Source organism: Carcharhinus amblyrhynchos, chromosome 10, assembly GCF_965287045.1.
Source record: "Carcharhinus amblyrhynchos chromosome 10, sCarAmb.v2.hapA, whole genome shotgun sequence".
NCBI lineage: Eukaryota > Metazoa > Chordata > Chondrichthyes > Carcharhiniformes > Carcharhinidae > Carcharhinus > Carcharhinus amblyrhynchos.
In genome coordinates, this window is record NC_137333.1 from 94313374 (window position 1) to 94338035 (window position 24662).

The 24662-nt window shown below is 44.2% G+C and overlaps 1 protein-coding gene across 2 annotated transcripts in view; it reads right to left on the minus strand.

The window, feature by feature from the left end:
• Window positions 1-956: 956 nt before the first annotated feature.
• Window positions 957-24662, minus strand: part of slc9a7 (solute carrier family 9 member 7) — a 156759-nt gene continuing 133053 nt past the window's right edge. For both annotated transcript variants that reach the window (XM_080197627.1, XM_080197626.1), the window contains 2 exons: window positions 7108-7213; window positions 957-5564 (listed from right to left, as the gene is read on the minus strand). In XM_080197627.1, coding sequence (XP_080053753.1) covers window positions 5316-5564; window positions 7108-7213 — 355 coding nt within the window. In that variant the 3' untranslated portion in view covers window positions 957-5315. The remainder of the gene's footprint in view (window positions 5565-7107; window positions 7214-24662) is intronic.

The window sequence follows — 24662 nt, forward strand, 5'->3', positions numbered from 1 at the left end:
TATTTAAAATGTAATGGAGAAACAAGGAGGGCTGGTTGCTAAAGTGCTGATTCTGTTAAAACTCAACAGAATTTTATCCAACTGGCATCTGAAACCCTTGCACATACAGGACATTTAAATTCCCATTTTCTCTCAAAACTTCATTTCACTCACACATAATGGAATAGTGTGCTAAAGATTATCTGCCATATTCTCTCAAGTGCAAGAGATGGTTCCATGTGAAAAATGTTACATCTGCGATTTCAGAGAGAGAGAGATTACCACAGATTGTATGCCATAGGATCTCATATCTCTTTTTCACATTTGCACTCAGTTGCTTTGTGCTACAGTGTGGGAACAAAGTGACACGAATGGTAACAGCGTGCATGTTGAAAACGTAGAACCAAAAGCCAGAGTTTTGGCTTTCACAAAACAAATCATGGTGATTTGATAACATGAGCAATTGGACACTGGCCCAAATAACCATTAAGGTTTCCGAGAAATTGCTTCGTGAAATTTCTCCCCTCCTCACTATTTTGTTGGTAGCAGTAAACTAGGTAATGCATCACATGATTTTGTAAGTGACCATATGACAGAATAGTACTTAACTGACATTAAAAAAACTTGCAAAACACGCGTTTGTCTTTAAAAAGGCCCGTTGGGGGAGGAGGGTGGGAAAGAATCACACTTTCACTTCAGCAAGAACTGGCCTGCTAATGTGGTCATGATGTGGATATGCCGGCGTTGGACTGGGGTAAACACAGTAGAAAGTCTGACAACACCAGGTTTAAGCCCAACCGATTTATTTGACAGTAAACTCACAAGCTTTTGAGGTTAAGCTCTTCTTCAGGTGAATGGAGAGTTCTGGCCTGAGACAGAGCATATAAAGCTCTGTCTGAGGCCAGAACTCTCCATTCACCTGAAGAAGAGCCTAACCTCAAAAGCTTGTGAGTTTACTGTCAAATAAATCTGTTGGGCTTAAACCTGGTGTTGTCAGACTTTTTACTCTGCTAATGTGGAGGCAAGGCTGTAGGAAAAAACCAGGCCAAGCGCAGCAGACATAGAAGTTGATTTCTGTGTGGGTACATATGCCCACAGATGGTTCTAAGTTTAACAGGAGAAATCAGAAAACCTATTCAATGTATTTGAACATCACTGGCCGATGATACTGGACGAGCAGCCCAAATGAAATTATATTTGTTGCAGTTAGCTAATTAGTTTAGATATATGTGTAAATTGGCACCATTCTTGCCACTCAAGAGAAGGTTTCATAACATGAGAAACAACCCCAAGAAGCACATGTTTCTGCTTAAGTGTCTAGCAGCTTCTAACTAAGCACATAAGAAGTAGAAATAATTTAAAAGGAGCAGTGTCACTACCAATTCCATCCCTTTCCCTGGCCACTGTTTTAGGTTGATTAGATAGTTCGCAATCTTGACAGCCTATTTGACCCCGAGCTGAGCTTCTAATCCCACATCCTCATCGTTACAACGTTCCTAATCTTCCGTTTCATTTCTCTAATATCACGTGTCTTCAGTACTACCTCAGTTCACCCACTGTTGAAACCTCCTTCAGGCCTTGCTTAGCCTCTAGGCATGACCATGTCAATCACCTTACCAGCCTTCCATCTCGCAAGACTTAATTTCACTCTCATTTCATGGAATAGCATGCTAAAGATCATCTGCCATACTCTCGCTAGTGCAATTATCTTACCAGCCTTCCACCCTCCTATCAACCAAAGCTCTGTTCCTCCTAACCAAACTCCCACCCAGGTCCCATCTACCCACTACCTCCGTAGTTGCTAATAGGCTCCCAGTCCACCAATGTCCAAATTCCTTCTCGGCCCTGTCTCTCTGACCTCCTGCTCTACTAATTTCAAGAGAACTCCACTTCCTGAGGGGTAGCCTTTTTTTTGGTTGTCTAGGCGTGACACCTCTTGGGTTTTGCCTTTTCCTTTAAGACACTTCCTAAATCATACCTCTTTGACCAAAGTTTTAGTCACCCCTCTGAATTAGCCTCCTTTGGCTTAGTGTCAAAGAAGCTATAAAAGCAAGCTGCCAGGTTAATGATATATCTCATGAAATTGGAGAATGTTTTGCACATTCGTAAAGATGACTTTTATGCACCATTTAGTCTTCAAAGCACAGAATAAGTTGTAATTGCCAGAGTATGGGCAGTGTTTTTTTTTAAACAGATCAAATTCTACTGATAAAGATCAAAATGGAACAAGCTCTGGTTTCAACCAAAGTGTGTTTAAAAAGTTACAAACCTACCAACAACAGACCGTATCATTGATAAAAGCCCACTGACACCAGCAAAGCTATTCAATTTATTTCCACTACAGTGGAGAAATGTGAGAACGACTGCCGCAGTAATGCTGAAAAGTATTGACCCCAAGTTAAGGTTGTCAGAATGCTTTAAGCTTGGTATCTTGTGCATCATGCAAGAACAAGAATGTTATGCGTTTTCAGAAAAAGAGAGATGCCCATTTCCTTCATTGCCATTAATTATGGAATGGAGCAAAACTGCTAAAATTCAGCCCTGAACCAACCCTTAACCTACTTGGGGAGGAGGTTCAAAACTGCAGTGCCATCTGATACAATGCTGTTCCATCATTCAACAGATGTCTATAAACCACAATTCAGTGAAACTGTCTTTCAAGATGGGTGTTTCAACGTCACTGGAATAAACAACACGCCAACAGAGTGATTGTCATGTCAACTAAAATAAAGACTGACATATAGTGACGTGGCAACCTTCAAAGGTTCACTTTTGTTCCCTACAGTAATTCGGACATTTTCCTCATGAACTCCAGAGAGCACAACGCTTTCCTCAAGTGAAACGCAAGTTTTTACAGCAAAAATTAAACTTAAGTATTCGCACAACCATGCCTTTTATTAAAATAAATGCCCACCAAAGCCTTCAGGAATGCTTTACTTGACAATGTCCCGTGTAGGTCAACGACAATGTTTTTTTAAAATATTGGATCAATGCAATCAGTTGCTTCAGCAGAACTCTACCTCTTTAATCCCTTCGCGTGATACAGTAAATTCTCATCGAACGCAGTGCAAACAGAATGAACTCAAGTAACGTCTGGTTGGGGTCAATCTTAGCAAGATCATTCTTGTCCTTTAAAAATTCTTTGAATTTGCCTTACATTCCTTTAAAGCAAAATGTTTTTTTGTCGTCACTCTTAGTGTGTCATCCAATTGCGAAGAGTTACAAGATGTACAACTAAAAATGGATACATCAGGAGCTCCTGTAAATTTTTGCCAGTCAAATCAAGTTGCTAAGGGAATTGTGCAGAATTGCTAAGTAATTGTGAAGAGTTGCTAAGTAATTACTGCTGACTCACTGCATGCAAGTGTCCAAAACAACCTTCAGCCACCTACTGCTGCCTCCTGAGAACAATTACTACATTTTCCCCTTGAATTGATGAGTCTGCAATATAAATGCTTGACATTCCTACAGCCAAGCAAAATTTGTGCCCTGTTCAACTAATATTCCAATCTGACGTTACATTACGATCAGGTGGTGTGGAATCCCTCCATTGACTGATACCAGCTAAGCAAAGTTTAAGTTAATTTTTCTTTTTTTGCAGAGAGCATTTTAAGATACCTCTAGCCTGAGGAATTCAAAATAATGTTTTATTTTTAAAAATGGTGCCAGTTACAAAGAACGTAGAAAAAGAATAGTTTGACAATATATGTCTGGGTGAAATCACACAACTATTCCTATCGGGGTATATTTGTATTATAAGCTGAAGGGTTGAACTTTGAAGGAAAGAAACACTTTGAAAAGTCTTCCCTTCTGTGATTTTGAAAAGATCATGACAAGTATTAAACCAATTTCTCTCATTCTCACTTAAAACCTACAGTGCTCCGATGTCAACATCCAACAATAACCCCTTTCCTGGGCTCACCCTCTCCAAATAAAGGCTTTGGAGCACAGACCCCTTTAATGGGAATCCAAATTAACCATGTGACATTCCTCTTCAGACATTAGATAACAATCCAAGGAAAAAATGATTTGTTAAATATCTTCAGATTGTTCCAATTTGCCAGCATCATTACCTACCATTGCTGCAATGCTCTGGTTAGATGTGACTAAAGAAGGCAAGAATCCAGACTTGGCTCCATAGTCCCTGGTAGATTAATAAGGTAGAGATAGATATCATCTGCCCCAAAGATAACACATAACACAGAAATATTTCAGTTGTCACAGTGAAATGTTGTGACGAAGTCGAGAAATAAATTCTTCAATCCACTTCTCCACGTGCATCATGAACCAAGGGTTTCAGAGCTTCCTTTTCAAAGTACTCATTAGCTAGAACACAGTAGTTTTAAAAAAAAAGTTAACATCTTAAAGTGACATTGGTTAAAAGGATACAATGCTGTGAACACACAGGTAAGTTTTGCAACAGCAAAACCACTAGCAAGAAAACAACGTGCCTTCAGTTTGCAGAGTACGTTTACTGTCCTTTCCCTATACCATGCAAAGGTTTTGAAGGACAAAAGTAAAGTTTAATCAAATGAGGTTTTGATATCCCCCCCTTCCCCTCCCTCTGCCCCACACACACACCCACCCTACAACAAGTCTTTCCTCTCATGCCAAGATCCTCAGCCTGACAATGTCAATTACACTGCACCAACAGGGGATGTCACGTCAAGCAGCGCCACACGTACACATTGGCATTCACAGTAACTGCTCATACCACTGGCAGGAGGTAGAAATGGCAAGCGCAGTTACACTGAAACACGCGCCCAGCAGAGCTCTGTGCACCAGCAAATCGACTCCAGTGTCACTCCTAGTGGCAAGAAATTACCACCTTTTTCGCCTCCACTGGAAATCCGACGACAAGCGTGGCAGCCCCAAGAATTGTCTACTTTAAATAACAGGGCAGAGGTTAGCTGCACACTCACTGCAGCCGATGTATGCTGCTGGTGGCGGCAATCTGCAACTGATAGCATCATACGACACGTATGATTGCAGTGCAGACACGCAGCAACACGCATGCACTGTAACTGGGGCTTTTAGGAGAACCATCACAGTGTTGAGGCTAATCAGTCAGTCAACGAGATAATTACAACAGCAATGGCACTAGTAGTACACTAAAGGGTCATGGCAATTTCATACTTAAGTAAAAAGCTTAACGAAATGCCACACAAGAGATTTTCACATTCTCACATTTTAAATAGCTGAGCCAAACGATTTTGGGGGGAGAGCAAGGAAACAAAAAATCATCACACAAGTAAACCAGTTCAGTCTCATTGCCAAGAACAAAATAGGCTTTGATCCTTCTTAGGCTATTCTGTGGCTCGCTAACATCACTGCAGTCATGCATGATCATCCAAAGGGAAAACTAATCTGGTGCCTCGAGTAATAAGTTCGTGGTCCTCTGTTCCCAGATCACGTTCCAGTACATCTTCGGAGATGCTCTTGGTTCTCTTGCCATCCACACTGTTGGAGGCAGTACCTGAACTGGAGGAGCCATTGGCAGTTAGTGTACTTCCCCCGTAGGTCAAATTCAGGTCACCATCGTTAAGGATGAGATCAGAATCATCGTCTCTAAGCTGCTCTTGATTCTGGAAAATGAACATGGCAGTTTAGAGTTATTGCAGGAGATTGAGGCAACAATCTCAGTTTAAAACATACAAATAGTGCTAACTTTGCCAGAAGTATTCCTCACAATAATTTCGGTGCAATTGCTGTAATGATGACAATCAGGCCATTGGGGTTGGCCTATTGGAGTATGAACTCTCTGATTAAGGAACCAACTGATAGGGCCAATCAGGGAATCTTTCTTTTGTATTTAACTGGGAGTGTCAGTTCCTCTGACACACGTGGAGGTAGGCTGCTGACTGATAGCACTCTGTGTACTGTTGTTAGAGTTTGTAAATAAAGGGATTTTGGTGAAGGGACTTCCGCATCCGAAGACTTATTACAATTGCTTTATCGATTTAACATGTTTAATCTTTGAGAAGAGAAAAAAACACTGCAGCAGGGCTGTGGCCATAATGTTCAAGTGACTATCAGCCAGATTAATTAAGATCGATCATGTAATAATGGGCCGAATTCTGCTATAGCAGACTGATGTTGATTAAACTCGCCCTAGCAAATTTCTGGCCTGCTGCTGAAAGGGTGAGCAGCTGACAACGTAACAAAAGGAACCCCAGTATCTGGGACCTGAGGGACACAGCAAGGGATCGTGCATCTCCTTAACCTCAATCATATTGAAGGATTGTGAAATTAACAAAGAGGATGGAGAAGGAAATGGAAGGTAGAACACAACACCAAATCAGGTACAGAAAGCAGGCAAAAGAGAGGAAAAAGAGAGATTGGATTGAGGAAGAGAGAAAGAGGCAGGAAGGAAAAGTAGAAAAAAAAGTCACATTTTAAAATGTCTGGCAATAATGAAAACCTGAACAAATGAGGTTCCACACTTACAGTAGTTAATTTTCAATGCCAGTGATATAGCCAGTAATCAATAATTCTTACATTACTAAAAAAAGTTTTAAGTACTCAAGACTTATTGTTCGCATCTACTGTACAAATACAACTGCTACATGACATTCAACGTGTTTCATAGATAAATGAGTCAGTGAGATACCATTTCCATCAGATTGAAAGAAGTGTGGCTTAGTTTGGACATTTGTGTATAACACATATCTGCCCCACCTGGCACTGCTATTTTGTTTGTATGTAAGTAACAGCAAGCACCATTTACTTTGGCAGTAAAATCTGGGCTACTGCCTCATGCTGATCCCTGCACTAGGGCAAAAGAAAAATGAATACAAGTCTCTGGCATGCAAGTTACATGGTAGCTCCAGCCAAAGGTCTAGGAGTAAGCTGGTTCGATTCTGCTGGGCAGTACAGAGGGGGTTTAAACCAACCTAGGTTTCTAAAGTGGGATGTCCAAAAGAATTCCGAAAACATCAACCAGACCAAAAGCAGTTTTTCCCCTTATATAAAAAAAAAATCAATCTTGGTCCAGATTGTTGAGTAAACTTTGAGAAACATTTACGCGTATCGTGCGCAAGGTATTTTCTAACAAAATTAATACAAATGTCTAGAACAGGACACGCACACACACCTTGGAGTGACTATGTGAAATATTTCAGTACTTACTTCATATGCTTGAGGACTTGTCAAGCATCGTGCTATAGGGCCACACCAGCTGGGCAAAGTGGCGGTGAGCGGAGGACCACTGTGCGTTAAGATTGGCTTCAGATAACTGGAAGGTTTCCTGTTAAGGGGGAATTCGAAAAAGCACCGAACAAGAAAGGGAAATGTTTCTAGATGCTTTGAATTAATTATTGGCCAACATACTACTGGCACCAATATAAATACAATACCGTATCTAGCTGGTTTGCAGTGTTCATTAATCTATGAATTAACTTTACTGATGAGTTATTTCCTTTTCCAAGTCAGTCATTCTATAATAGGCGCCACATTCTTTGCTGAAGGAAAAATTAATAAGAAGTTCATGGCTCAGCACTATTAAAATCAGACCTTCTGCAGTAGCAGAAATTATGGGTGGGATTTAACGCACACCCATGCTGGTAGTTTTGAAGACAGGGGCACACTAAATCCAACAGTTGCCCGCTGCCTACTCACCTGCCTATTACTCCTAGCACACTTATACCAGCGGTGGGAGTAGCATCAGGCAACTAATTGAGACCTCTAAACAGACAATTAACGCCCACTTAAAGGTTTCATCCCATCATCACCAGAGAGGCCCACACCAAGCAGCCTGTCAGAGGTTTCTTTGTGTGGGCTGGTGTATGGCAGGGGGTCCTTCCTTAACTGGTCTCCTGGGCCCACCAGCATCCCCTCGCCTGCCAATCATTGCAGGTTTATGGACATTGTTTGTCACTGAGGCAGCAAGAAGGGCCATTTAGAACAAAAAATAAAGAAAACTACAGCACCAGGACAAGCCCTTCGGCCCTCCAAGACCATGCCTATCACAATGCCCTATCTAACCTAAAACAAAACTTTCTGCTCTTGGTCCATATCCCTCTAATCCCTCCCTATTCATGTACCCATCCAGATGTCTCTTAAATGTTGCTAATGTGCCTGCATCCATCATATCCTCTGGCAGTGCGTTCCAAGCAGCCACCACTCTGTGGGAAAAGTTTCCCCTGCACATCTTCCTTAAACCTTCCCCCCGCTCTCACCTTGAACCTTTGCCCTGGTGATGAAGGGCTGAGTTGCGAAGAGCAAGACAGGGGGCTGAGATAGAATATTTTAATTCAAAGAAGCCCCAGTCAGTTACACACCTGGTGAAAAGCTCAGGCAGTTGTGCAAGTCTGCGATGTGGTCAGTGTCAATGAAGCCTGGGAAGAGCCTATTTTTTCTACAGCGGTAGCTGACAGTAAACAGATCAAGATGGAGGTGGGGACAGGAGCCTCCACATCTGTAATTAGCGAGCAAACATACAAGTTGACGTGGAACTCTAACCGAACACCAGCTCTTATTCCAGCAGAGTTTAGTCTACAGACGTACACCGGAGAGTCCATACAATTGCTTGGTGTGTTGGAAGCCTGTATCTGGAGTACTCACCTGATGAAGGGACAGTGCCCCGAAAGCTCGTGCTATCAAATAAACTTGTTGGACTTTAACCTGGTGTTGTGAGAGTACTTACGAAGCCAGTTAAGCAGCGGAGAGATAGATTTCCTACCCTTGGGTGAGCAGAAGCAGCTATAAAGGAAATTAAACTCAGAGGGACTCTGAACAGTGAACTGGTTAACACATTTGCAGCAGTTTCCTTTGCATGTCTTTTCAACAGTGTTTATGTTGAGCAGATTGGATGACAAGATTGAATTCAAAACTCTACACTAACCAGAATAAACACTGTACAACAGTGTGAATACAGTGAAGAAATAAAATCCCTGCTTTTAAGAGAAACCACTATTTTCCAAAAGCACAGAATCACTCAGTTAGCCATCCCAGTAGCGGATCTCAGCGAATATTAGGCTTGCTTCAATCGACTAAACCATTCAGAAACAACACCCTACATGTAAAGTTTCAACATGTTGGATAATCCCATAAATCATAGTAAAGTTATTGTTCCAAGATGCTTCTATTGAAAGCAAACCAAAATATCACATGACCCTTCAATGCAACAAGCATAAACATCTGCTAAGCAGCTGTGCTGGTGGGAAACCTCAATATAAACTCGAGCACAAGCAGATTGAAAAACAGCTTTTTTTTTCCCTCTGAACTCTCAACTGCGGCTAATTGAACTTCCATCAAAATTGAGATTGTCCTTGCAACTCTCACCACTCCTTTTCGATATGCTTTTGGATAATGATCTACGGTTTCACCCCTCTGCTACGTCAGCCCAGATCTTCTAGCCTCTGGATAGTCGGAGATCATAAGTAACTAATCAAGCTGCACTAAGGAACCCCTCAGGGATCTCATTTTTATTCAGTCACGGGACAAGGGCATCGCTGGCTGGCCAGCATTTATTGCCCATCCCTAATTGCCTGAGGGCAGTTGAGAGGCATAGAATCTCTACACTGCCAAAAGAGGCCATTCAGCCCATAGAGTCTGCACTGACAACAATCCCACCCAGGTCCTATCCCAATCACCCCACATATTTACTCTACTCGTACCCTTGACATCGAGGGGCAATTTAACATGGCCAATCAACCTAATCTGCACATCTTTAGACCATGGGAGGAAACCAGAGGAAACCCATGCAGACATGGGGAGAATGTGCAAACTCCATATTGAGTCAACCACATTGCTGTGGCTCTGGAAACACATTTGGCCAGACTAGGTAAGGGCGGCAGATTTTCTTCCCTAAAGGACATTATTGAACTAAATGGGTTTTTCTGACAAATGACAATGGTTTCATGGTCATCAGTAGATTCTTGATTCCAGATATTTTTTATTGAATTGAAATTCCACCAGCTGCTGTGGTGGGATTTGAACCGGGGTCCCCAAAACTTTAGCTGAATTTCTGGATTAATGGTTTAACGATAATAGTCCAGTGATTAATAGTCTAACAATAGTCTCAATGTACCTCCAATGCAATTCCCTGCTCCCCAACTTCAGATTGTCCTGACTTCCTGAGTGGAATAGTTATCCAGGGAATTTAGGCAGAAAAATCCTAGTCTAATAATTCCTAGATAACTGTACAAATGATCCCCCAATCACTCTACACTGACCCGCCAGACTTCCCCCTTGACTCCCTCTCCCAACCCTCTGACTCCCTCCGCCCCCCCCCCCCCCCGAGCAGACTAGCCCCCAACATAGCCCTGATTCCGATTCCCCTCAAACCAATCTGACTGCCCCCCAAAACCCAACTTTCTGACCCTTGACCCTCTGATTTTACCTGACAAGCCCCCACCACCTGACTACTTGCCACACCCCACCAATATCCTCTGACCTGACTAGCCCCCTCATTCAATCCTCCCCCACCATAAGCCCATAAGACACAAGAGCAGAATTAGGCTACTTGGCCCATCGAGTCTGCTCCACCATTCAATCATGGCTGATGTTTTTCTCATCCCCATCCTTCTGTCTTTTCCCCATAACCCCTGATCCCCTTATCAATCGAGAACCTCTCTCTCTCTGTCTGGAAGACACTCAATGACCTGGCCTCCACAGCCATCTGCAGCAGAGTTCCACAGATTCACCACTCTGTGGCTGAAGAAATTCCTACTCATCTCTGTTTTAAAGGATTGTCCCTTTGGTCTGGGGTTGTGCCCTCTGGTTCTAGTTTTTCTTACCAGCTGAAACATCCTTTCTATGTCCACTCTATCCAGGCCTCGCAGTATCCTGTAAGCTTCAGTAAGATCCCCCTCATCCTTCTAAACTCTGACGAGTACAGACCCAGCGTCCTCAACTGTTCCTCATATCACAAGCTCTTCATTCCAGGATTATTCTTCTGAAGATGCTTTGGACCCTTTTCAAGGCCAGCACATCCTTCCTTAAATACTGGGCCCAAAATTGTTCACTCAGCCATCACCTGCCCAACCAAATCTCCCTTGATCTGATCTCACCACTCGATCCAGCTTCCACCCACCTGGATGCCACGCTACTCCCTTATCCGCTTACTTGACATGTGTTTCCTCTTTTTCAATACCTTTACTTCTTTCCTGAAATACGCTTTTAGTGCAATCAAGACTTGTGTTGAAACTCAAGAAAGCCTGTTGGATTGAGTTCTTTGTAATAAGCACGTCAATGGCTCAGTACAGACACTGAATTAATATGTTCACCATTGTAAATTTCAAGCATGGGTTTCCAACATACTGCCCTCTGTAAACTTGAAGCTAGCCAAAACTCCATACCCATGTCCTGTTCGTCAATCAACCCTATGCTCACTGGTCAACACTGACTCCCAGTCAAGATTTTAAAATTCTCATCCTCATTTTCATGATTTCACCTCTCCTTATTTCTGGCATCTCCTCCAGCCCCACAACCCTTTGCGATCTTCGCTCTCCTCTAAGTCTGGCTTCTTAAGTCTCCCTGTTTTTAATCGCTCCATTAATGGTGGCCATGACTTCAGCCACTTTGGCTCGAAGTTCTGGGACTCCCTCTCCAACCTTCCCTGCCTTCTTACTGCACATTCCTCCTTTAAAACCTCACTCTTTGACACAATGGAGCACTGGCTAGCACTGCTGCTTCACAGCACCAGGGAACTGGGTTTGATTCCCAGCTTGGGTCACTGTCTGTGTGAAGTCTGCACATTCTCCCCATGTCTGCATGGGGTTTCCTCTTACCATCCGAAAGATGTGCCGGTTAGGTGCATTGGCCATGCTAAATTCTACCTGAACAGGCACTGGAGTGTGGTGACTCGGGGATTTTCACCATGTTAATGTAAGCCTGCTTGTGACACTAATAAACTTTAACTTAGATCATCTGATCTAATGTTTCCTTAAGCGGCGCCATGTGATATTTTGGTTATAATGCTTCCGAGAAGGGCTTTATTGCCGGGCTCTCTGATTGCAAACTATTCTTCCATCAACGCCAATTTATTATTGGATTTCAAGCTTTTGAATTACTTTGGCAAGTTTTGTAGCATAAACCAGAATGCAGGATCATTTCAAAATGGGATCAGGGAGCGCCAAGGAGTCGCGTTACAGCTTCACTTATCCCAAAATATTTGCCAAAAACAAGTCATAAACTGGATTTGAATCCTGGTGTTTTTTGGAAAGATGAAACAACCCTGATGTTCACAATGGTTGCCGCCTACATCACGCTGGCCAACACAAGTAGGGCTGGTATTTTTATAGGAAATAGCTGCTGCTTAAAGCACACTAGGTACAAACATCCATCACCACAAGCTCTGAATCTCATCTAATCCAGCAAAAGGGCTGCATTTTTCTTTTGTATTTCAGAAGGATAGAGTCTCCATCATGCCAAAAGACTGAGGCTTTTTTCCCCCCAAAAGCAACCAAATTAAAATCCAGATGAAGCAATTCGACAGGAAACAATATGTTACCTCACTGGATCCCAGCTAATTTTTTTGATTTTAATTTGGAAGTGTTAGGCTTACTGCATGTGAGATAGTGGGAACTGATCGTTAAGGGTAATGTTCACTCTAAGCTGTGCAAGTGTGTGGCTTTGCTCAGAATACCAGAATATACTGCACAGTGCAACCAACAGGAGACGCACAACCAACCGTAAGACATAGGAGCAGAATCAGGCCATTTGGCCCAACAAGCCTGCTCCGCCATTTGATCATGGCCGACATGTTCCTCAACCCCATTCTCCTGCCTATTCCGCATAATCTTTGATTCTCTTATCAATCAAGAACCTATCTATCTCTGTCTTAAATACACTCAATGACCTGGCCTCTGTGGCAATGCATTCCATAGATTCACCACCCTCTAGCCCTAGTGTGTGGTAGCATGGTGGCACAGTGGGCAGCATGGTGACATAGTGGTAGGCACTACTGACTCGCAGTGCCAGGGTCCCAGGTTCAATTCTGGCCTCGGGTCACTGTGCAGAATTTGCACATTCTCATTGTGTCTATGTGGGTTTTCTCCAGGTGCTCCAGTTTCCTCTCACAGTTCAAAGATGTGCGGGATAGGTTGATTGGCTATGCTAAATTGACCCTTGTGTCAGGAGGTTCAGCAGAGCAAATGCGTGGGCTTACGGGAACAGGGCCTGAATGGGATAGTGGTCAGTACAGGCTTGATGGGCCAAATGGCCTCTTTCTGTTCTGTAGGGATTCTATGATGCTCAACAATCATAAAGGGACTGCACTGTGCAACAGATAGCCTGTCACAAAGGAAAAAAAAAGACAACATCAATAAAAAATGTTTATAGAGAATGATACAAACTTAAACTGAAACCAGATGGTTAAATTCTCAATTATACTGTGCGAGAATGGGAGTAGACTAACCACAGCAGCAGAACATGTCCAGAGTCCAAATCCACTTCTACAAAAGTAGCTGGCAATACTCAAAATTCAAAATTCAAAATAGACGCTAGAGGAACTGTTTCTTTCTTATTGCAATTGAACCATGTTTCCAATGCTGGGAAACAAAAGTTGGCAGATCTTAATTCCAAACTTTTCATTCTCACATGGAACATAGCAACTCGGTATGAGAGTCAGCTATTGCAACTGGACACATTCCTAGGCTTTCCCCTCCCATTTGGTCTATGAAATCTGGCAAGCATCATTTAAATGGTCTGTAAACATTGCCTCATCCAGACCAACTTCACTTGTAGCCAGATGTTAACTTGACATGAATTATCCTCTGGATCTCTGCCGTTATTAGATAGAGGATTCAGGTCAAGGAGGATTTCCTTCCAATACATAATTCACAAACAAAATGGGGTCCTGATGATGGGTTTTGTGCCTTTGAACCAGAAATATTCCCCTCCTTCCTTCTGGGCAATAGCCTGGTTTGCTGCTCCCACACCCTCTGCAGTTCGGAAGAATGGAAGGTGATCTCTTTGAAATATGTATACATTGAAACAGGCTCGATTTGGCAGACACTGGCTGGTGTCTAGGACTAGGTGGTCACAGTCTCAGGATAAGGGGTCAGCCATTTAGAAACATCACTCAAAGTTATGAATCCTTGGAACTCTTTACAGCAGGGAAAAAAAGTATTTTCAAAATTGAAGTCTACAGATTTTTGGACAGGACTGTAATCTGGGGCGATGTGAATAGGGTGGTACAGTGGAATTCATGTAGATATCAGCTGTGAATAGTGAGGCAAACTCAAGTAGGCATATTACCTATTCAAAAATCAAAAACAACAAAAATCATGATTCTCTACTGCAGTACAGAGGGGCTACTAAGAATCCCAGCATAGGGTCATGAATGTAGCCCTGTCTATCACTCAAACCAGCCTCCCATCCAGTGACACTGTCTATATTTCCCGCTGCCTTGGAAAAGCAGTCAGCATAATCAAGGACCCCATGCACCCCGGACGTTTTCTCTTCCACCTTCTTCTGTCGAAAAAAGATATAAAAGTCTGAAGTCACGTACCAACCGACACTAGAACAGCTTCTTTCCTGCTGGCATCAGACTTTTGAATGCATCTCCCTCACATTAAGTTGATCTTTCTCTACACCCGAGCTCTGACTGTAACACTACATTCTGCGCCCTCTCCTTTCCTTCTCTATGAACTGTATGCTTTATCTGTCTCATGCATAAGAAACAATATTTTTCACTGTATACTAATATATGCGACAATAATAAATCAAATCAAAAACTTAGCTCCGAGCTTTGTTTTACCAGTTTATACATGGAGCGTTTTCCTCCTTGACATAAACTTGCACTGAGCAAATGTGCTGAGTTGACCATTAGCAGGGGGCCTTGCTCACATATCTTTGTGAACAATGTAAGTACAGACAGCTTGACTTGAGCTTACCACTATTGTGCATTACCTGACCTAGAATAGCCGGCTCTTTGATTGGTCCTGGGGCTTGCTGCTCTAAGTGCGTGAGATAGTCGATATCTTTTCTCAAAGGTAGGGAGTCTAAAACTAGAGGGCATAAGTTTAAGGTCAGAGGGGAGAGATACAAAAGGGTCCAGAAGGGCAATTTTTTCACACAGAGCGGTGAGTGTCTGGAACAAGCTGTCAGAGGTAGTAATAGAGGCAGGTACAATTTTGTCTTTTAAAAAGTGTTTAGACAGTTACATGGGTAAGACGGGTATAGAGAGATATGGGCCAAATGTGGGCAATTGGGACCAGCTTAGGGATATAAAATAAAAGGGCAGCAAATTGGGCCGAAGGGCCTGTTTCCATGTTGTAAACCTCTACGATTCTAAGAAATTGTCCCAAATGCACTCCAAGAACTCATCTGACAGGCAACCTTGCCAACCTGATTCACTCATTCAGAATAAAGTCACTTGTGATAATTGTGGTTAGGTTGCTGGTTACCCACAGATTGGTAAAGTTGAACTTATTTTTGTTTACAGAATAAAACTTATTTTGCGGCACAGAGTTTCCTTTTAGGTTCTCAAAGCTTAAATCACCCAAAAATCTAAATGTTATCATGGAGTTTGCATGTTCTCCCAGTTTGGGTTTCCTCCGGGTGCTCAGTTTTCATCCCACAGTCCAACAATGTGTAGGTTAGGGGCATTAGTCATGATAAATGCGTAGGGCTATGGGGGACAGGGTGGAGGGGAAGGCCTGCTTAGGATGCTTTTTTCTGAGGACTGATGCAGACTTGATAGTCCGACTGGCCTCTTTCTGGGATTCTATGGAAAAGATTGTAACCCTCAAAATCGATGAGCCTGACACGAGTGTCACAAGTCGGCTTACATTAACACTGCAATGAAGTTACTGTTAAAATCTCCTAGTTGCCACACTCCATCTGTTTGGGTATCACAATTCTCATCAACTTTTACAGATGCACCATAGAAAGCATTCTTTCTATTGTATCACAGCTTGGTATGGTTTCTGCTCAAGACTGCAAGAAGCTACAAAAGGTCGTGAATGTAGCCCAATCCATCACACAAACCAGCATCCCATCCATTGACTCTGTCTTCACTTCCCGCTGCTTTGGCAAAGCAGCCACATAATCAAGGACCCCGCATATTCTCTCTTCCACCTTCTTCCATCAGAAAAAGATTAAAAAATTCTGAGGTCACGCACCAACTGACTCAAGAACAGCTTCGTCCCTGCTGCCATCAGGGTTTAAAATGGGCTTACCTGTCATTAAGTTGATCTTTCCCTAAACCCTGGCTATGATCGTAACACTACATTCTGCACTTTCTTGTTTCCTTCTCTCTGACGGTATGCTTTGTCTGTATAGCACGCAAGAAACAATACTTTTCACTGTATATCAACACGTGACAATAATAAATCAAACCAAATCAAACTGAGGGAGAATTTTGCATGGTTGGTGCACCTAACCATAGAACATTACAGCGCAGAACAGGCCCTTCGGCCCACGATGTTGCACCGACCAGTTAAAAAGCAATGACCCTCTAACCTAAACCAATCCCTTTCCATCCATAAACCTGTCCACGGATCTCTTAAACGCCCCCAAACTAGGCGCATCTACAACTGCAGCAGGCAGGGCATTCCAATCCCTCACCACCCTCTGGGTAAAGAACCTACCTCTGACATCTGTCCTATATCTACCACCCCTTAATTTAAAGCTATGCCCCCTCGTGCTAGCTTTCTCCATCCGAGGAAAAAGGCTATCACTGTCCACCCTATCTAAACCTCTAATCATCTTATATGTTTCAATAAGGTCCCCTCTTAGCCGCCTTCTTTCTAATGAAAACAACCCCAAATCCCTCAGTCTCTCCTCATAGGACCTTCCCTCCATACCAGGCAACATCCTGGTAAACCTCCTCTGCACCCTCTCCATCGCCTCCACATCCTTCCTATAATGTGGGGACCAGAACTGCACACAATACTCAAGTGCGGACGCACCAGAGTTTTGTACAGTTGCAACATGACGTTGCGGCTCCTAAATTCAATCCCCCTACCAATAAACGCCAAGACACCGTATGCCTTCCTAACTACCTTATCTACTTGATTCCCAACTTTCAGGGATCTATGTACACATACACCTAGATCCCTCTGTTCATCAACACTATTCAGAGTCCTACCGTTAGCCCTATACTCTACACATCTGTTATTCCTGCCAAAGTAAATTACCTCACACTTTTCCGCATTAAACTCCATCCTCCACCTCTCGGCCCAGCTCTGCAACTTGTCCAAGTCTCTCTGTAAACTATGATACCCCTCTTCACTATCTACCACTCCTCTGACTTTGGTGTCATCAGCAAATTTACTAATCCACCCAACTATACCCTCGTCCAGATCATTTATAAAAATTACAAACAGCAGTGGCCCCAAAACAGATCCCTGAGGCACACCACTCGTAACCGAACTCCATGACGAATACTTTCCATCAACCACCACCCTCTGTCTCCTATCAGCTAGCCAATTCCTGACCCAATTAACTAAATCACCCCCAATCCCATACATCTGCATTTTCTGCAGAAGCCTTCCATGTTGAACCTTATCAAATGCCTTACTAAAGTCCATATATACCACGTCAACTGCCTTACCCCCATCCACCTCTTTGGTCAATGTGTGTCTTTCAGTATGTCTTTCAGACTGTGAGAGTCAGAGCACTTGGAGGAAACCCACGCAGACACGGGGAGAACGCTGTCTATGCGGACTCCACACAGACAGTGACCCAAGGTGGGAATTGAACCTGGATCCCTGGTTCTGTGCGGCAGCAGTGGGGAAATCTCATGGTCAATTGGAGTTTTACAGTATTGTAGGTCTTGGACAAGGTCACAATTAAGGCCAGCAGGCAATTCAACTTTTTAAAGAGTAGCTAGGCAAATATTGGGTTGAAAATGCCCAAAGATCTTTAAGAAGGTCAGAAAATCTACAGAACACAATGGTACCAGAAACAAAGTGAACATTATTTTTGAAATGCATATTTGAAATGGCCTTCATCGCGAGGGGGATTGAATATAAAAGTAGGGAGGTCTTGCTGCAGCTGTATAGGGCATGGGTGAGGCCGCAGCTGGAGTACTGTGTGCAGTTTTGGGCGCCGTACTTATGCAAGGATATTTTAGCCTTGGAGGGAGTGCAGAGGAGGTTTACTAGGCTGATGCCGGAGTTGAGGGGGTTGAGCTATGAGGAGAGGCTGAATAGATTAGGCTTGTACTCGTTAGAGTTTAGAAGAATGAGGGGAGATCTCATTGAGACGTATAAGATGATGAATGGGATGGATAGGATAGAGGTGGAGAGACTCTTCCCGCTCAGAAAGGATAGTAGGACTAGGGGGCATAGCCTCAAGATAAAGGGGGGGGCGGTTTAGAACAGAGTTGAGGAGGAACTTCTTCACTCAAAGGGTGGTGAATCTCCAGAATTCTCTGCCCGTTGAAGTGGTGGAGGCTGCCTCGCTAAATATTTTTAAGACGCGGGTTGATGGGTTTTTGATGAGAGAGGGGATTAAGGGTTATGGGGAGAGGGCGGGAATGTGGAACTGAGCCACGGCAGATCAGCCATGATCTTATTGAATGGCGGGGCAGGCTCGAAGGGCTAGTTGGCCTACTCCTGCTCCTATTTCTTATGTTCTTATGTTCTTATATGATCAGTTTTCAGTTGCACAGATAGTCTGTGATGGACTTTTTTTTTGGTTAATTATCTGTGGTGGTCAGAGAGAAATTTGAATGTTTTCTAGTGGAAGTTGTTCCCTTTGATTTACTCACCATAAGGATATTGTGCAATAAGTCAAATCAAATGCTTTTTATTTGATTGGGAGACACAGTGATGAAGCGGTAATGTCACTAGACTAGTAATCCAAAGGCACAGGCTGATGCTCTGGAGACATGGGTTCAAATCCCACCATGGCACAGCTGATGGTGGGATTTAAAAGCTAGTCTCAGAAATGGTAACCATGAAACCATTGTCAATTGTCATAAATACCCATCTGGTTCACTAATGTCCTTTAGGGAAGGAAATCTGCTGTCCTTACCTGGTCTGGTCTACGTGTGACTCCAGAGCCACAGCAATATGGTTGACTGTTAACTACGCTCTGAAATGGCCTAACAAACCACTGGGGGCAATAAGGGATGGGCAACAAATGCTGGACTAGCCAGCGATGCCCACGTCCCATGACAGAAAAAATAAGGGTCGGAAGTTAACCTGCATCAGGCTTTCTCAACCGAACAATGTGTGCTCGTTTGCAGAAGAAACAAAGATGAAGGAATTTAAATCTCTTGGTGAAACTCAAGACACAGCAATACACAGAACTCAAAACACTGATTACATCCTGGAGATAAAGTATCTCAATTCGATACATCAGCATATAATGTGAAAACAACAGATACATATCTGAAGTACAGGAAATTACTCAGCATGTTTGCGCTGCTAATGATTCAATTTTTGCAAAAAAATCAGCTTCAATTAAAATGTTTAATCTACTGCAGCATCTGACCACTATGGTGCCCCATGCTTGAATCAGGTACAAAAGGACATTTGCAGGGAAAACATAGACAATGTAGTGTTGATATCGGGCCTTTAATATAATAAAATTTCCCAAGGCACCTCAAAAGAAACAAAATTTGACACCAGGTCACAAAAGAAGAAAAACTTGGTCAACCACTATGTTTCCAGGAGCAACCTCAGAGGATCATCATAGATTCCCTACAGTGCAGAAGGAGGCCATTCAGCCCATTGAGACAGCACCAACAACAATCCCACTAAGGCCCTACCCCCTTAACCCACGTACTTACCCTGCTAGTCCCCCTGAGACTAAGGGGCAATTTATCACAGCCAATCCACCTAACCTGCACACCTTTGGAGTGTAGGAGGAAACCCACGCAGACACAGGGAGGACATGCAAACGCCAGTCACCCCGAGGCAGGAACTGAACCTGGGTCCCTGGCACTGTGAGGCAGCAGTGCTAACCACTGTGACATGCTGAAGAAAGAAAGAGTGAAAGGAGGGCAGAGAGATCTAGGGAGGGGATTCCAGAGCTTAGGCTCTGGGTTTCTGAAGGCACGGCCACCAATGGTGGGTAATTAAAATTGGGAATGTTGGACAGGCCAAATGTAGGAGGAGTGCAGAGATCTAAGCGATTGCGGGCTGAAGAAGCTTAATGAGATGGTGTGAGGCGAGAGTCAGGCAATATAACAGAGAGGGAGAAAGACAATGATGATGTGGTATAACCCTAACCCTAACATCACAACAGCAAACAGTCTTGTTCTGCCAAGGACAGAGATTGACCACGGAACAGAGTAGAGAACTAAAAGTATTTTTTCTAATAATTCAGCCAATGGGATGTGGGTTTTACTGACGAGGCCTGTGCGTACTGCCCATCCCTAATTGCCCCCGAGAAGGTGGTGGTGAGCTGCCTTCTTGAACATCTGCAGTCGATGTGGTGTAGGTACACCTTCAGTGCTGTTAGCAAGAGGGTTCCAGGATTTTGAACCAGCCGATGATGATTTCTGCCTTCCCAATATTAATTGGGGAAATGTCCATTCGTTCAGTGTTACACATTTAAGTATTTGTGATACTTTAGATTATGATGATCTATTTGTAAATTATTTAAGCATAGTTACGACATGGATATTAATTGGGTTAGTGAAAGGTGGATGTCTGTAGAATACTAAGGCTGATGCATGAAATGTCCTGGTGTTCCACTCATTGTAAATTCCGGAGCATACATTGGAGTGACTGAGGGGTGGGAAAACAGTATACCGTTAGCAAGAGAATGCTTACCAAGAGGTGGTGAATACAAGGCCGCAAGAAACACACACACACACACACAACAGAATCATAGAATCCCTACAGTGCAGAAGGAGGCCATTCAGCCCATCGAGCCTGCAACGACAACAATCCCGCTCAGGTCTTATGCCCGTATCCCACAAATTTACTTTGTTAGTCGCCCTGACATTAATGGGCAATTTAACGCGGCCACTCCACCTAGCCCACACACCTTTGGACAGTGGGAGGAAACCGGAGCACCCGGAGGAAACCCACGCAGACAAACCGCAAATTCCACACAGACAATCATCAGAGGCTGGAATTGAATCCGTGTCCCTGGTGATGTGAGGCAGCAGTGCTAACCACTGTGTCACCGTGCCACCCCAGGAAGTAATTCCAGCTCCTCTGAATTCACATGTCACACGACAGCAATAAATCTTCCTTCCCTGACTGGGAATCAGACCTAGACTGGAGTGGTGAAAGTGCCGAATCCTCACCAGTAGATCAACAAGAGAGGTCAGGAGACCAAATTAGAAGGGATTTTGCATAGGATGGTTAAAGCCATCAGAGGTACAGGTTCAGTTAATAAGAGTTACATCTCAAGGGTCAATTCAATGGTATGGTGCTGCTAAAAGGGGGCAGTGCTGAGGGAGGCAGAAGGACACCCTCTTTTTAAGGACGACTCCCTGTTTGGGCAGTAGGCGGGATTACCGCATCTTAGAAACATAGAAGATAGGAGCAGGAGAAGGCCATTTGGCCCTTCGAGCCTTCTCTGCCATTCATCATGATCATGGCTGATCGTCCAACTCAATAGCCTCTCCTCCCATAACCTTTGATTCCATTCACCCCTACTGCTATATCCAGCCATATTCAATGTTCTGGCATCAACTGCTTCCTGTGATAATGAATTCCACAGACTCACCACTCTTTGGTGAAGAAATGTGTCCTCATCTCCGTCCTAAATGGTCTACCCCGAATCCTCAGACTGCGACCCCTGGTTCTGGACTCCCCCACCATCAGGAACATCCTTCCAGCATCTACCCTGTCGAGTCCTGTTAGAATTTTATGTCTTTATGAGATTCCCCTCATTCCAACGAAAACAATCCTAACCTAGTCAATCTCTCCTCGTACGTCAGTCCCGCCATCCCCAGAATCAGGCTGGTAAACCTTCACTGCGCTGCCTCGAGAGCAAGAGCATCCTTCCTCAGAAAAGGAGACCAAGACTGCACACAATATTCTAGATGTGGCCTCACCAAGGCCCTGTGTAATTGCAACAACACATTCCTGCTCCTGTACTCGAAGCCTCTCGCAACGAAGGCCAACGTCTTCCTGATTCAATCCCATTTGTGAGGGGATGGGATTGAATCAGGAAGGAGTGATATACATCTGTGCAGGCAAGGAGTGTTCGCTCCACAGGATTTAAAAGAAAGGCTAGCAAACATCCTTTCTTTTAATCAATTAATCTGATCTGCAGGAGAAACATCAACCACTGACTGAACATAAGTGTGCAGAACCACCCAGCTATTTAAAGTGCGGAGGTTGGCGCTTATCTCACCATCAATTCGCACATGCCTTCAAGAAGCGAATTAGCAAATGATGAGGGAAGTAGGGTTAAGGACTTGGTTTCACCTTGTGTGGTCAAGGTTTTTAAATCTACTTCCTTTCTCTTTCTAAACTATTTGTGGATTTGTACACTGCTGAGAAACAACCAAATGGTTACGACTGATCATCCCTGAGATGTGTTAACGCTTTGGTAGGTCAGGGTATGTGTTAGCTGACTGTGCCCTTTAGCTGCTGCTGCAAGTGCAGGATGTGGCTTTGCAGGAGGCGTGAATCGCACTCACCGAGTTTCTTTTTTGCCATGTTCTGAAACGAGACACAGAGAGCGGGACAATGTACCAGTATCCCTTGCCGAGGCAAAACGAATCAGCAAGGGCAACGTGCAAGGCCAAAGACCCATAAAGACCAAAAGGAGGTGGGACGGCAAGGAAATGGCCACCGGATGGCACAGGCTAAAGTCCAGCCTGCATTCCGGCTAGTGGCTGTTTTGCAGGGTGCGGGGCAGGAGGCTCATCCACCCCATCAAAAAGCCCAAGGTCAGACCTTGCAAGGATTTTACCAGAGAAGGTGAGCTTTGGAAAGCCCGTTACAACTCCATCAAACGAGCTAAGGAGAGCCATGAAGTGGGAAGGCGGCAGGGAGTCAGAATTCATTTAGGTGGTGTTTGGGGCTTAAGGATGGCATGAGGAAATTCAGTAAGGGAGAGACTGGATGCAGGAGGATGATTCCATAGAAGTGCCAAACTTTGGTCAGGCATCTTTTCTTTTTATTCATTCATCGGGACTTGGGTGTTGCTGGCTGGGCCAGCATTTATTGCCCATCCCTAGCTGCCCAAGGTCAGTTGACAGTCAACCACACTGCTGTGGCTCTGGAGTCACATGTAGACCAGACCGGGTAAGGATGGAAGATTTCCCTCCCAAAGGGCATTAGTGAACCAGATGGGTTTTTCCAACAATCGACAATGGTTTCATGGTCATTAGTAGATTCTTAATTATAGGTACTTTTTTATTGAATTCAAATTTCACCGCCTGCCCTGGCGGGATTCGAACCTGGGTCCCTCGAACATTCGCTGAGTTTCTAGGTTAATAGTCTAGTGATAATACCTCTAGGCCATCGCCTCCCCATCTACTTGGATGGTCCTTCTCTCAAAGGGTTCACAGCTGTATTTTTAATTGCCAGCATTCAAGGGCTGAAGTTTTCCATTTATTGGCAGTGTGTTGCCGCAGGTGGGAATAGCAGCGCTGAGAGGTAATCGGCCTCAATGGTGGCTTTCTCTGTCCTATTGCCCGCAACGCAAAAACAAAAATTGGAAGGGCTGACACCCAGAACATCATGCCGGGCAAAAACACTGCCAGCAACTTATTTCTTTAAAGATCAGGCACTATTTTTAAGTTCCAGGGCTGGGGAGAGGGGTAGGGGTATTATCAGGCTCTGGGACTTGATAGTTAGATGTAAATTTATGTTAATGGGGTTCCTGACATTCAATGTTGGAAATCCCATTGGGGGGAAGACAGAGATGGTGGTGGTGGTGGTGGTGTGTGTGTGTGTGTGTGTGTGTGTGTGTGTGTGTGTGTGTGTGTGTGTGTGTGTGTGTGTGTGTGTGTGTGTGGTGAGGACACAATCTTGATGAAGAACATGCAGACTCCGCACAGACAGTGGCCCAAACTGGGAATCAAACCCGGGTCCCTAGTTTCCTCCTACACTCCAAAGATGCACAGGTTAGGTTGATTGGCCATGATAGTGTCAGAGGGATTAGTAGGGTAAATACGTAGGATTACGGGTTGGGCCTGGGTGGGATGATTGTCGGTGCAGGCTTGAGGGGCCAAATGGCCTCCTTCTGCACTAGAGTGATGTCCCATTGACGTACAATGAGATTTGGGCCTCTCAAAAGATTTTGCACTCCATTCGTGCCCAATGTAAACAGGAATGAAAAGTACCGGCCCAAGGGTTAGACCTGTTGCCAGTCGAAGGGATGGTCGGAACTCTTTGAGAGAGTCAGCTGGGATGGGCCTGCTGGCTTCCACCTTGGCTCTGGCCTTAGTTCCATAGACTGAGATGGCAGACCCGGCTCCAACACCAAGTGGAACTTTCCACCAGGAAGATTCAATTTGCTGGCAGCCTGGCAGGATCAGGATGGTCAACTTCTCTGGATTTCACAGGATTTTCCTGTATTTGGGAGTACTGTCCCAGGGGATCGTGCTTCCTCTGTAACACGGCCCTTTAAGTTTCACCCATGCCCTCCTCCGGTCCGTGCACACTCACAGCCCTGTAAACCCCCCTGACTCCACTCTCACAGCTCAGCACATCGACTCCCCACCCACTCACCAAACCTCTAACTTGTGCGTTGTCACAGCCCTGCTTTGTTATGAGCAGGCAACAGGCAGTTTTGGAGTCCAGAGGAAGCTCAGTAATTAGATCGGCAGTGTCAGATTCTCGAGCTGTTCCACACAACAGATAACG